Source organism: Pholcus phalangioides, unplaced genomic scaffold, assembly GCF_987345545.1.
Source record: "Pholcus phalangioides strain wild (caught in Gottingen) unplaced genomic scaffold, Ppha-v1.0 ptg000010l_1, whole genome shotgun sequence".
Taxonomy (NCBI): domain Eukaryota; kingdom Metazoa; phylum Arthropoda; class Arachnida; order Araneae; family Pholcidae; genus Pholcus; species Pholcus phalangioides.
Genome location: NW_028301603.1, coordinates 18,250,136 through 18,264,601, shown reverse-complemented (window position 1 = coordinate 18,264,601; position 14,466 = coordinate 18,250,136). Strand labels below are relative to the sequence as shown.

Below are 14,466 nucleotides of genomic sequence, written 5' to 3'. Positions count from 1 at the left end.
TTCCCACCAAACATTATAGTTTTCCTCTATATCTACTTAACTGGAAGGACATTCCAAGTGAAAACAGGGGGTACGCTCTCATCCAAAAGAGCAATAAGAGCTTCCGTACCTCAGGGCAGCGTACTTGGGCCCTTACTCTTTCTACTATATATCGACGATTTCCCCGCGCCACAGAATGGGCTCCTTGCCCTCTTTGCAGATGACGCTGCTGCCCTCTGTGGCACAAAAAACACACTAAAAGCACTACAAAACCTGCAAGAGACAGCAGACCAAATAGAGGAATGGTGTAAATTATCAGATATCAAGATGAATTACGAAAAATGTAAATTCATATGGTTCACCAGGAAGATTAAACTTGATGAAGAGCTTTTCCTAACATTCGGGGATACCATACTACGCCCAGAGAAATGTGTCAAATACCTGGGATGCCACATTGACAAAAAACTTATGTTTAGAGAACAAACAGCATACGCCGCGAATAAGGCATTTAAAATTATGGGCATGCTAAACAGAATACTTTTTCCAAAAGCCAAACTCACCACCAAAAACAAAGTTACATACTACAAAACGATACTCCGACCCACGATGCTCTATGCTTCTCCCGTATGGACCCACACACGACTCCGAAATACCATCGCGCTCCAAAAAACCCAGAATAAAATCCTGCGGAGATTAATGAGAGCACCATGGTTCCTACGGAACATATGCATAAGACGGGACCTCGGAATACCAAAAATTTTCACATATATTAAGTACTTAAATCAAAAACAATTCGACAGAATCAGTGAATCGAGATTTGATCACATAAGAGATATCGTGGACTATCAGATAAATGAAGAAAACACATACAGAAGACCGAAGCAAATAATGCTTCTGGATTGGGAAAACAAATACTAACTGTTCCTCCCGATAGATGGCACCAACAGACCTCAGAGCCTGCCTTGATATCAAGCCTTAAATAATTCCCTACCTGGGAACTGTCCACTCAATAATCCCCCACAGATGGCGCTTGCCACCCCGACTGGTTTCTGTGATAAAAATCGTCAGTGACAAGATAGCAACCAAGAGCGAAAAGAACAGCAAACGAACACCAGAAACAAGGAAAGATATCGATTCAAGGAAATATACATCGATGGAAAGAGACCAAGGAATGTAGCACTTTGCCTGATGGAGATCACGGCACTGAGCTGCAAAAATTTCCATGGTACCAAGAAACCCTAGTACCGCATTTGAAAAAGGCCTAGCATCGAGCAACGGAGGTTGCCTCGTTACCGGGCTATACAATGTGAGGAAAAGGTAAAAATAAAAATAACTCCCCCGATCAAGTCATGCATCGAACGATGGAGATCGTCTCGTTGCCGGACAATAGACGGGGTGTAATGATGCAATGATGAGATTATTTTAAAAACCAAATAAGGAGGCGGCATAGATACCTCCCTATAGACTTCTTAAAAAAAAAAAAAAAAAAAAAAAAAGGAAATATTCAACTCCGAGAGGCGGCATAGAAACCTCTGGAGGAAGATACAGACCAAAAAAAAAAAAAAAAAAAAAAAAAGGAGATCAATGCTGTCCGCATGAGAAAGAGACGAGTCGGGTAAAATCTGTGGAATTGAATTGTAATTACATGGCACGTTCTTTAATAAGAGCAGAATACTTCTGTTTTTGCAAATGCCCAATAGATGGCACTCCCAAAATGTAACATAACCAAGGCAGGATCTTGAGATCCTAATACATGACATCTTTCACCGAACCCTTGCCACCTCTAAATTCACAATTCAACAATTAAATTTCATATGTGATCAAGGATTGATGCAATCACTGAAACCTGGAACCAAATGCGATAAAAACTCACCACAATGTAACATGGAATACGTACTGGCATAAAATTGCAGGCATAACTGCTACTGGAAACATTCTTAATTTCGAAAAATTGTATAATATGTATTTTTCACCTTTCATTCCCCCCTCTCTATCCTTTCTCACTCTCTCTCTCCCCCCCCCTAACAAATTACTAATTTTCGCTGTCTCTTCCCCCCCCCCACTCTACTCCTCCAAAAGCGTCCAATCAAATAACAGGTATGATTCGACCAATGGCGCTCCAGAGAAGTGACTTCGGTTACATCTCTAGGGGCCCCCTTTTCACTTTCCTCCGAACTTCTTCTACTAAAATGACTAAAAATGCTCGTCCAGACATGTTTAAATAAGGCTAGGCCCATGATGCCAGGACTTCTAAGAAATTTTTTCGATAAACATACATACACAGCACAAAAATACAGACATCTGCTCTCTTGCCTTACTCTTCGCAACAGCCCCCCGTGGGCTGACATGAGGGCAGCTAGTGTCATCCATGACAGGTACTGCCAAAAATCCCCATTCGTATTCGTATAGACTTTTTTATGAAATTGCAAAGAATTACATGACCAACATTATGAAAGCCACCTCACGAAAAAACAAACGAGAACTTCTGCAAGAGTTCAAAAAAGAGGCTGGACTGATTCTTGCGCACTGAAAATTCTATGAACAACTTGCAGAGATAGCAAGCAATTATCGAGAGACTTTTTGCGCAGTAGCTCCCAGAAACCTAATTTCTGAAAATTTTTGTTTTTCCTCTATCTTTTTCTTCATTTCCTTTCCCCAACTGTTTCAAAAATATTTTCTAAAAAATCCCATAAAAAACAAAAAATTGTTTCTAATTGAAAAATTGGAAATGTAAAAATTCTCAAAAATATCTTCTTCATCTGTCCACTACCATCTTTTTAATAATACTAATTCTATTCCCCATTTTTTCTTCACCTCCTAATTAATTTTGAATTAATAATTGTACTTTTTTCTTTTTGTATGTATGCTCTCTTTTCAGCCAATACCAGACTGGCAACTCATCCGGCCAATGAGGATGAGACACGGCGAATCCAAGATGGCGCCGAAAAGCAGTTTACTTTTCCTGCCTAAAATATTAATAATTAATATGACTAACCAAGCTCGTCTAGACATGTTTAATTTATAAAATTCCTAGTTAATTAATGATATTCTTTAATTAACTGTGGGTTCCCCACTAGACAGTTCTCCCAAATTCTGACCGACATACACGCACTCTACACTTACACGAACACTTGCGCCCTCGCCTTTCTCTTCATAATGGTCCCCCGCGGGCCGGTTCTGAAGGCGGCAGATGTCTGTAAACAGATAGGCCCCGCCAGAAATCTTTAACTTGTAACTTGTAGACTCCGGTCTCCTGCAGTGATCAGAACACATCATCACGTCGCCAGACACCCATGGTGACGGTCACGCAAATCTTTTGCTCCCCATGCTAGCACAACCCTAGCTCTACGGGCCGTACCCAGTCGGACCCATGTAAAATTTTCTACCCTCAACTTTAGCAGTTCTTAACTTTTTCGCGTTATGGCCCACTCAAACGATATGGATATTATCCCAGTTTGTTTCTTTCACGATATAGTGGCAAAACCAGACAACTTTGGTTGGCACAAACTGGTGGAGGAATTCAAATCGCAGAAGACCATAGCAGAACATGTCCAGTCAATGAAAAATTTCTTCGAAAGCATCGGAGACGACTATAGCTCTCTACTAAAAGCTAACAACACGTCATCCAAAGCGTGTAACAAGGGTCTAACCTTTCAGAACGCCTTCATTGACTTCGGGAAAATCAAGGAAACAGCGGAGCCAAAAGAGATCAAACGACTGCAGTATCTCACGGAAGGAGGTATAAAATATCTCATCAACTTCCCAAGCCCATGTTTCTACGATGAGTACCCTGGACTGGCTAAGATGAAAAGAAACGAAATCAGGAAAAACCTGGAAAACCTTGGGACAAAAAAGCTGTCATTCACCTCGTACAGCGAAAGCCAAAACACCACTGGCCCAAATAACCCAGCTGGATTCGTAACACTTGACGAAACTTATTCATCCAGAACTGAATCGGGAATCTCAACCCCCAAGATTTCTCCAGGAAAAGTGGATTCCGGAATTGCTCAAGAATTAATCCCAACGGTCGTATTCACAAATTCAACTTCAGGAAAAGACCCAGAATCCACCGCGACAGGCAGCGTTCCTTCAAACGAAACGGCGAAAAAGGACCAATCAAAAAGCGTCCCAGAGCAAGCCACCACGCCTCCCATGGTGAGTGACAGCCAGCCGGTGCCGACGGAGGAAACGCTCTGCCTAGCCGTATGCGCTTCGGGCAACGACCGATGGTTTCAGATCGCGGATCCCCTTCGCGAAATTTGTGCGGAAAATTTTTCAGTGAAACTTGAAGGCGAATCCTACAAGATTAAGTTTCACAGCAAAACGGATTACGACCTAGCCGTAAATTTTCTTCGCAAACAACAAGTCGAAATTGTGCATTTCTCCAACCGCAATAACGAGAACTTTAGTGTCGTGCTAAAAGGCCTTAGCACCCATACGCCGACAAAAGACATACAAACCGAACTCGGATACAACGTCGTTGGCATCTCCCAACTCAAATCAAGGCGAAAATCGGCGCGAGGAAAGAAAATTCCGCTCTGGAAAATTACTCTCCCCCGTGACCATTCGTCCCGCCAAATCACCGATCTCAAAGTGCTGAAATACATCTCAGTAAGTTTCGCACCCTTTAGACGAAACCCAAATCGGCCGAACCCCAAAAGGTGTACCCGATGCCAGCGCTGGACTCACCGAGCGGACACCTGCACGAGCGGACACCTTCGAAGAAAGGTGCATCAAATGTACGGGACAACATAATGGTCAGCCGTGCCCGAAAGTTCGCGGAAAAGATCAGCCATTCTGCGTAAATTGCAATTCAGAAGGACACCCAGCGAATTTTAAAAAATGCAGTGCATTTTTAGCCGAACTCCGGAAATTAAAATCGGGAAACACAAGCCCGGAAAAATTGCACACCACCCGTTCAATAAACCGTTCGTCACCACAGAACGCAAAGCCGACGGCAAAAAGCACCGACTTCATCCCCAGGAGTGTCCTGAATAAAGACAGCAGTACTGGTGTAAAATCAACCCCGCGGAAAAGAATATCAGCTCCATCGATAAATCAACTGAACTTTGAAAAATCGAGCCAAACAACACCGGCGAAAATCGACAAGTCCAACGTGAAAAGTGGGCCCAGCAGAAACACAAGTCCAATCTCTACGGACTTCCGCTCACCTACTCGATCTACGGACTTACGAAAAAACTTAGAAAATTTCCCGAAGCCTATAGCCGAAAGCAGCCCAGTCACCGAGCAGCAGTCAAGAGATGCCGCACCCTCGCCGGCACCATCAGCGATCAGCCGCGCTGAACTTTCTGGACCTTCGACGGATGACTCGGCAGAATGCTCAAATTCGACATATTACGTCTTCGAATTCGCAAAAATATGCTTCGAGGACATTTTAAAACTGAAAACAAAAAAAGAGAGGCAAGCCGTCTTTGAGAGATTTCTCGCGGAAGCAGGAAATATTCTAGAAAAAAAAGATTAGGCCTCCCTCTGAATTTCTCGTAAATTCACTATTTAATCGGATTTTTCTTGATCTTTTTTCTTTTTCCTTTCCCCATCTTTTTTGTTCTGTCCAAAAAACCAAAAAATCGTTCTTCAAAAAAACTTTAAAAATTTTTTTCGTGACTTCAAAAAAAAAAAAAAAAAAAAAATCGTGTTCGTAAATTTTTCTTCTCTTAATCGTTGTTTCTATATTTTTCCCAGCTTTCATGCATAACCGTACTAATACTTTCTCTTTTTTTTTCATCATTGTCTTCTAACACTTATTTTTGTGTATGAAATATGTATTTTTACAGGTTCCAGCCAATAGGGAACTGAGTTAGCGTCTCAACCAATGAGAAACGCCAAGGACGACATCAAAGCGTCGCCCGACCGGGCTTCTTCACAAGCGAAGCTAATAATAATAATACTAATAACGTAAGGCAGTGGCGGCATTTCACCGATTTTAACTTTAAAATTTAAAACCGACAGACCATTTTGTGACCATAGATCTTTTTAAAAGAGGATTTATTCCCAAACCTTCCCTTCTCATACATGCACTTTCACAACTACACATACATAACTCTCTTGTCTGTCCCTTCATCGGGGGTCCCCAAGGGGCCCCAGCCCTTATGTTGGCTAATGGCCCGTTTTAAGGGCCAGTCACCATCGCAAAATTTTAAGTCTGGTCTGGTCTGGTCTCCTGCAGATTTCTGGTGCCAACCACTAGTGTTGGGGAAACGTTGAGAACAAACTCAAACGGACGACGGTCTTCGAACCCGAAAAAACAATTTTTATCAAATGATGGCCGCGAAAACCTTATCAACTATTTAGCGAGACAATGTTCATGTTTAGTTTTCTGTTTTCGCAATTGAGCACAGATCAGAAAATAACGACGATAAACGCTTTGTTCAGATTCGAATGTGGCAGATGGGAATCTTTGTTTCTCAGCTGGCATTCGCGATCGTTCTTTGCACCGATCTTTCAAGTCGTACAAGGCATGATGAGCAAATATAAGTACAGTGATTTCCTATTACTGATATGCCATGAAATAAATTACAAAAATGCTTTCGTTAGTCCAATACTAGTGGAGATTTGGCGTGAGAGCTCAGCTGATTTAAAAGAATCTTTCATCGACGGAGAAGAGTGGATAACAGATTTCTTGTTGAATGACAACATCACCGTTCCGTGTCTAATATTAGGCGATCTTAGCGACGATTTTAAAGTAAAAGCCATGCGAAGAACCTTATTAGATGCGTATTCCATTTGCAGAATACTTGATCACGACAAGCTTCAGCTTATTGAGGAGCTTATGGTGAAAACATTGGGATCAGTGACTGATATCACAGAGCTTAAAAAATTAGCAGCGGCAAGGTTTACCGACTTCGTCGAACGAAACTGCTCCGGATGGAATCGTTTCCCTGCGCAAACATCGTGGGAGAAAACGCTGGAACTACTCAGCTGGAGTCTCGGGAATCAAGACCAAATAGGGACATTCAAACAAGAAATGGGAATGGAATATATGATCAATAACGTCGTTTTATATGCTAAATACGTGACTAGGTACCGTGACTCCGAAGACGCTGCAGAATATCTGATAATCAACAACATCGACAAATATATCATTTCCGAGAGAAATTTTGAATACTTGGGTAAATTTCTGGACTGGTACTTCGACGAGTTCAAAGAAGAGAAGTGGAAGATGATGCAAAACCACGCCATGAGCAATCCCAGTTCATCGATGAAAATTTTCATGGACTGGAAATCGTTCGAATCTTTCGTATGTTGTTGCTTCGGGTCTTCCGTTGACGGGATGGAACTTTTCAAATCGGCCGTTGGTACCGTGGAAGTGATTCGCGATATCTTATCGAACAGCGGCAACTTGAAAGAAATTTTGGACTTTGCGGATGAAGTTTTAACTTGGTGCTTCGACTCTAACAGTAGTGAAATCGAGAAGTTTAAAAACGACCTTTTATTTTCCAGTTACGGGCCAACATTGATAAGGCGATCCATATATTCTAGAAAACCAAACCTTCAAAAAACTCACGCTCAACAATTCAAGAAATGGTTCGAACCATTTTCGGAACCGGGAGCTGAGAAATTTATGCAGATCGTCAAAAGTCACCAACGGTATGTCGGCCAGATACCGGATTCTGCATAAATGAGATGCGTAAGCCCGCATTGTTTTCACTAACGACAACGAGGTAAGTAAACGTGACCATGAACAAGTTTTCACACGTTTTGTTTTGAACTGTCTCAAGGAACTGCCATTATCGATAACACCCTTGATGTGCTCAATTTATTAGGCAAAATGTGATTTCGTCACGATAACTACATAATTATGCAATTTATCTGTAGGTAGAAAAGATCGATGAAAGCTTTTAAAGATTGAGCTATTACAAAGGAAATTTTCTGCCGAACAATATGGTGACATTAGAATTCAACTCTATCCGAGGGTGTTGCTGTCTGTGAGCAATTGTGTAGAAAAACAATACGCCGGTGGCTAAAAGTAGGCACACAGCTAAGATGTGTGAAGTTCTCTCTCTGTCTCTGTTGACCCTTTAATTAGTAAGCATTGAAATATCCAAAGGAATTCATATCAAGCAAATGAGGTACCTCAAATGCTATTTTACATGATAAAGAAATAAATAAATACAATGTTGTCAATAATTAAAAAATATAAATATTGGATTTTGTTCTACAGGCAAAACACGTATTTATATTACGAGGGGGTACCCATAAGTAACCGGAATCACCTTACGGTTAAGCGAAGCATCCGTAGAACGCGGTTCTACAAGGTAAGCGTAAAACGAATCCTCCTGAGTCAACGTGCCGAGTGGCGTGGCTTGGAGAAAGGGTGCACTGTTCCAATCCGTGAATTGTTTTTGTGGAAGATGTTTAACTATTTCTCGTTTTTGGTCATGGCAGACTCACGGGAACAGTGTGGAATTTTGCTTTCTGCTAAGAAAAAATGCAGCAGAAACTGTTGGGATGTTAGAAACAGCTTACAGGATGCTGCTATGGGTAAAATTCAAGTGTGCGAATGCTTTTTTTTACAAGCTAGCTTCTAAAAAGACAGTGTGCGAAGAAAAGAGCTGATCTGTGAGAGACGGGCGACTAGTTTTTGCATCATGACAATGCTCCGCTTCACACATCCTTCGCAGTGCACCAATTGCTAACAAGAAACAGTATGACTCTCATGTCCCACTCGGACTATTCACCTGATTATCTCCGTGTGGCTATTCTTTATTCCTACGGATGAAAAGGAACCTGAAATAAAAGCATTTTGCCAACATGGATGAGGTGCAAACAAAAACGATGGAGGCGCTCTGTCCGGCATCACGACAGATGAATTCCAAAAATGTTTTCAACAATGGGAGGAAAGACTTGACAAGTGTATTGGCTCTAATGGAGAGTACTTTCAAGGGAATTCAAGAATTAGAAAAAAAAAAATGAATAAAAAAGTTTTAAAAAGTAAATTCTCGTTATTTTGGGTCCCCTCTCGTATTTATATATGTTACAATAATATAGAAATGTCATTTGCTGTTTGCCAACTTCTAAAGAAGTGTATTACCCTACAAATGCACGATTTATTCAAAGTTGTGTATTTTTTTCACAGAGCCACAATTTAATAAAAATTTAGAGTTGTCCAGTATTATCCCTAAACAGGGGGATAATGGCAGTCAGTCATTTCACCCATTTAAAATCACATGAAATTTAGGAAAATAACACGAAACACCAGTTTTTGTAATATAGCGATAGCTGCGTCAGCGGTTCTCTACACGGCCGTGAGACTGCAGCACTCATCAGGCACTAATCCCTACACAGCATTGCATGTTGGAGAAATACGGTCTTCCCCGTGACAGGCATTACCCCGGTCTTCCCTATCTTGACGACCGTTCTTGTTTGGCTTGGCAACACATAGAAGACATTTGCACTTTTGAGCCATCCTGCTGGTGATTATAACTCTATGAATAGCTCACAGGAAAAAATCTAATGTTTATGAGTTGCTTAGAACAGTGTTTCTCAACCGCCGTGTCGTGAGTGATTCGTCATTTCATTTTCTACCATTTTACTGGGTCTAGTTTGTGACCGGGCCTTCCAGTCAAAAAAATATTAAGATTGAGAAGCGCTGTCTTAGAAGCATCAATGCCGAAACGAGCTCAAAATATAAAGTATGAATTTCTTAAAACCATGATTAGTGATACTTGGGTTCCAACGACTAGTGATAACTCGTCAAATCCCCTTCATTATTACCCTGTCGATTCTACGAGCAGTAGTGCAAAATGCCATGACTAAAATTTAGTCCTGACATTTTGCACTACTGCAAGGTATCACCAACCTAATGCACTTATTTAATAAGTTACACCTTAAATTCACCTGCCACCACTATGCTTACTTACTTATTCACCAGACACAGCCAGGCTCTGTCATTTGAGCAAGTCCAAATTTTTTCATAATATTCAATATATCGCCACTATGGCTACGAAAGGATGGTGTGAAATCTTTAGCCCATACCAAAATAAAATAGACAGTAAAACATCTAGAATGGACGGGCAACTTAGTCCCTAGGGGTCACAGAGGGAATGTTCCTAATTTTATGTTTATTTCTATGGTGTATGTATTTTTGTTCTGTGTCACCGTTTTTGTCTTCTTGACTAATAAACTCCTGTACTAATTTGTCATGTTGTCGACAAAATTAAAATAATAATAATAAATAAATGAACGAAAGATTTGCGCTACTGTAATCCAATATCAAGGGATTAGAATGATTAAATATGAGTAGATAGCTATATATACATTTGGAATACCTAACCCCCATCATTCTCAAAAACGGGAAAAAAGCATAAGATGGCAGAAGGAAATATATTTTTTGAAAAAAAAACTGACTTCATCAGGACAAATAGGTGAGTGCAATTCCAATAAGGGGCCATTCAAGTATTACGTAAGCAGATTATCAGCCATTTTTGACCCCTTCCCTTGTCAGCGAAAGTCAGCAAAACACTGACCCCCCTCCCCCCGTCAGCAAAATTTCGTCAGCAGCTTAGAATATTTCATATCTTCTAAAAGGGGTGGTTGATGACGTGAGCAACCTTCAAACCCCCCCCCCTTGCCATCAAAAGCCAGCAATTCCGAACCCCCCCTCCCCCCCGATGCTGACGTAATACTTGAATGACCCCCTAAATTGCAATTCCTAATTTTCGTCGAAAATATACTTCGACAAACACTTATTTCAGTAATGTAATTGTGTGAACAAAAGGCCAAATTTCTGCTCAGCCAGAACATCGATACAGTTTACTGTAAGCTCTTTCGAAAGCTGGTGTAATGGGCAAGTTTTCGGTAAATACAATTTGACCGATTGTATCTGGAAGGGTGTTTGAAGAATCGGCGATGAAAAATTTTGGTGACAATTCAATTTTGAATTTGTCAATCTTTCAGTGCTTGTAGCTCGCCATTAAATCTGCATATTCTAATGAAATGGTGACACCTCTTAAAGGACTTTTTCTGCTCTTTCCAAATATGTGCTTAGTTTGCGTGTAGGTCTCTCAGAAACTTCACAAATTAATTTGGGGTTTTTTTCAGACTTGACGAATTTTTTTTCCCCATACTCAATTATCCACCATAACCTGAAAACGATTTGAGTTAGGACAGGGTTGGTAGGGTGTTTCATATTCTACTTTTGAGCTACTTTACCGCACACTAACTTCGGTAGTATGTCACCTTACGGCAATTTCTAACCTGCAGTTGAATGGCAGTGCAGTTGAATGGCATATGAAGGTGTCATCTATCGGTGATCGCTTCATGCTCGGTAAGTAAAGAACTTGTTTCTGATGTTCTTGCCGGAATTCAAATTCCACTTGGGCTCGTCTATCACCTCCTTTCGTTTGGTAGAACATGTCACGTTCACTCTGTTTAAAAGACAATAAATTGCAATATTTAGAGATTAAGCTGTGCGTTTCAATGGGGAAATTGCCTGGCACGAACTGTGCAGTAAACTCTGTATTCGATGCTACTACCATCGCGGCGGCTTTTCCCTCTCTCCAGTAATATAAGCTCGATGGGCCCCCCAAGGACTAAAGAAGTTATGCACCCTTGCCCTGCAGTAATTACGTTTTACAGGCCCAGCCCAATTATTGTTGAAAGGCTATTTAGTTTAGTTCCCAAAGAAAGAAAAAAAAGCAATAAAGCTCCAGTTTACTTTTTAACATTAAATCGACAATACACTTGTACACGAGGGAAAAATTGCGGCTTCAGATAATACGTCATTTTAGAAATACGTAGCCACTTCGTTGCATATCAGGTCTAGAAGCACATCTTCCATGAGCTCACCGTTCACATTCATGCAGCGCACCAAGCAGCTGTTGAACAACTGCTCGAGGAGCACGAGGATGTCGCTGTCGCCCGTCAGTCTCGCGATCCGACACTGCATGTAGTGTATGTCCACCTGCATCTGCTGCAGACCGTGCTTGCTGAAGGTCTTCAGCCTGGCGCACTCCAAGTACGCCTTGAGGCCGAGCTTGGCGACTCTGGTCACGACTGACTCCCCGGAGAAGTCTAGCTCACCCGTGAAGTCGACCGGTCCGTTGAAGAGATTGCGCATGCATTCGTCGAAAACGCCACGGTCGTCGTCGTTGTCGAGGAATGTGAACGTGTCGAACGACGATGCTCTCGCCGACGTCATCCTTGAGACGGCGTCTCTCTGAGAGTCGCATCGGTCCGGATACAGTCTGTCCGTCGCGTCTCGGATCTCCCTCAGCTCCTCCTCCAGCCTCTTCGCGACTGATCTGGGCATTCTGGGTTCGGTGCCGCAGTGCGTCCAGTCCTTGCTGTCCATTCCCACGTGTACCATCCGGATGATGTAGTCGGTCTTCTTCTGGGCATACGACTCCAGAAGCTCCATCGACGCCCTCTCGCACACGCCTGTCACCTCCATGTCCAGCCTGAGGATGTCCTCCTCGCTCAGGGGAGAGGACCAGTCTCTCAGCTCGAGTATCTCGGACACGGGGACGTTCTGCAAAAGGTGGAAGAAACCGGACAGCAGCAGCTCGGTTTCCGCCATCGATTTCAGTTTGGCGGAGGCGGCTTGGATCATGCTGGCATGGTCCAAGAAGGGTTTCAACACGGAGTCGACGGCACAGTCGTCGAAGATCCTCTTCCCGTAATGTTCCACTCGGACAAACTCGAGGTCCTTGCGCACGAATGGCTCGAGCTCTTTCATGGCTTCTGTAAGGGCTTCGGTGAAATTCTCCAGTAGGACTCTCTTGAAGTCCAGGTTCGGTTCCGACAAAAGTCGCTTCTTGCTGGTGAAGGTCCCGAGTACTTCGGCGAAGCTCTTCAGGAACCGGGTCCTCATCGTGTTCAGTACCATCGCGCTCTTCGTCTCGCATATGTCGACGACCCTCTCGGCGAACTTGGGGAGGATACCATTCCCCCTCACCACGCAGGCCCTGTGGTAGATCTCGTCGATTAGGTCCACGAGCTCAGTCGTGTGTTCGAGGAGGTCTTGGCAGCAGAATCGACGCCTCATGCGGTCGGTGAACAGCTCCACCATCTTGTTGACGAACGAGTTCAGGATGTCCAGAGCGACATCCCGCTGCTCCCCGGTCGTTCCCTCGCGGTTCAGGAAGTTCTCCCCGTAGATGTCCGCGAAGTACGAGATCATCCGCAGGACCCTACAGCAGCAGCTCTTGAAATCCGCCAGGTCCGCGGCCTCAGTGACGTCCATGTCTGCCAGGCACTCGATGACGCTGTTGTCGACGCCCCTCAGGTATCCCTCGCACACGGAGCTCACGGATTCCTCGAGCTTCAGGGACAGGTCTATCGACTTCTGCAGTTCGTAACTCGAGGCTTCCTTCTCGTAGAAAACGTTCTGGATCTCATTCCTGAGAATCCCACCGAGTTTCTCCGCCTCGAGGCGGATACTCTTAAAAGACGGAATGTGCTCGTATTTTTTGAGGAACTTCGTCCCTGCCAGATAAGTTTCTACGGCGCTGTCGTATTGTCCCCGACGTATCTGTCGGTCCAACCTCGCCGTGAACTTCACGACGGGTTCCAGCATCTTCAGGGTCTTGCTCTTGCTCTCCAGGCTCGAAATGGCGTGCTGCATTCGGGACGTCGTCCTGGTGATCTTGACGCTGCTCGACCTCATGGTCTCCAGCTTCTCGGACAGATCCTTCTCGTAGCGTTCCACACCCGAGAGGTCACCCCGCCATTTCCCGATGGTGTCCGACGCCGCCAGGAACTTGTTGTAGTTGTCGTACAGCAGGGCCCTCACCTCTCCCTGCAGGCACCTGATCTCGACGTCGAGGTTCCGCTCTTTCTCCATCAGCCTGGTGACGGTGCAGTCCCGGACGAGATTCTGAAGGTACTTCCTGGATTCGAAGTCTTTGGTGTCCAGGTCCCGTACCAGAGACATGACTTATGACAAAAATGGATGAACAGTGACAGAGACAAAATGTCTTCTTAGGATGTGAAAAAGCTCTTCACTGATCGGAATGATTTCCTTTTGATAAAAGATGCCTTTGTATCAGCTTGTACATTGTTCTAAGGACGAAGAAGAGGGGCAGGAGGAAGGGTGAATTTGTTTCGGCGCCTGGGGCACAAGACCGACCTGCTCTCCTAGTTGCGACCCTACGTGTAAGTGACCTACAGAGCAAGGGACTAGGTCAGTGAAAGATTAAAAGAGTGACCTAGAGAGTGCGCAAACATGCAAGCAGTCGAAAGAGTGACCTAAAACACGTGCAAGCATGTGAGTACTTTTATGGTGGGGGGGGGGGATTATTATTATAGTCCGGAGAGGAAAATTTGAGGAATGATTGGTCAATTAATAGAATGGGAGAAGAGCGGCAAATTTTTTGTGTAGCTCCCGAGGCGGTAAAACCATGAATTCGGCTCTGCATAGAGATCGAGGAACCTGCCTGAGCTGTGCCCGGATGAGTCCATGCGTATAGGTGGCCTTGTTTGTTCCGTTCGCAGCATGGCAATAACCTTTATTGAGGCTCATATGGC

General features: G+C 43.5%; 1 protein-coding gene across 1 annotated transcript; it reads right to left on the bottom strand.

Annotated features, from left to right (window-relative positions):
* Positions 1-11,725: 11,725 nt before the first annotated feature.
* LOC149081031 (vacuolar protein sorting-associated protein 51 homolog) lies at positions 11,726-13,873 on the bottom strand. Its single transcript, XM_089238286.1, has one exon. The coding sequence runs from the start codon at positions 13,871-13,873 to the stop codon at positions 11,726-11,728; it is 2,148 nt and encodes a 715-aa protein (XP_089094412.1).
* Between the last annotated feature and the right edge of the window lie 593 nt (positions 13,874-14,466).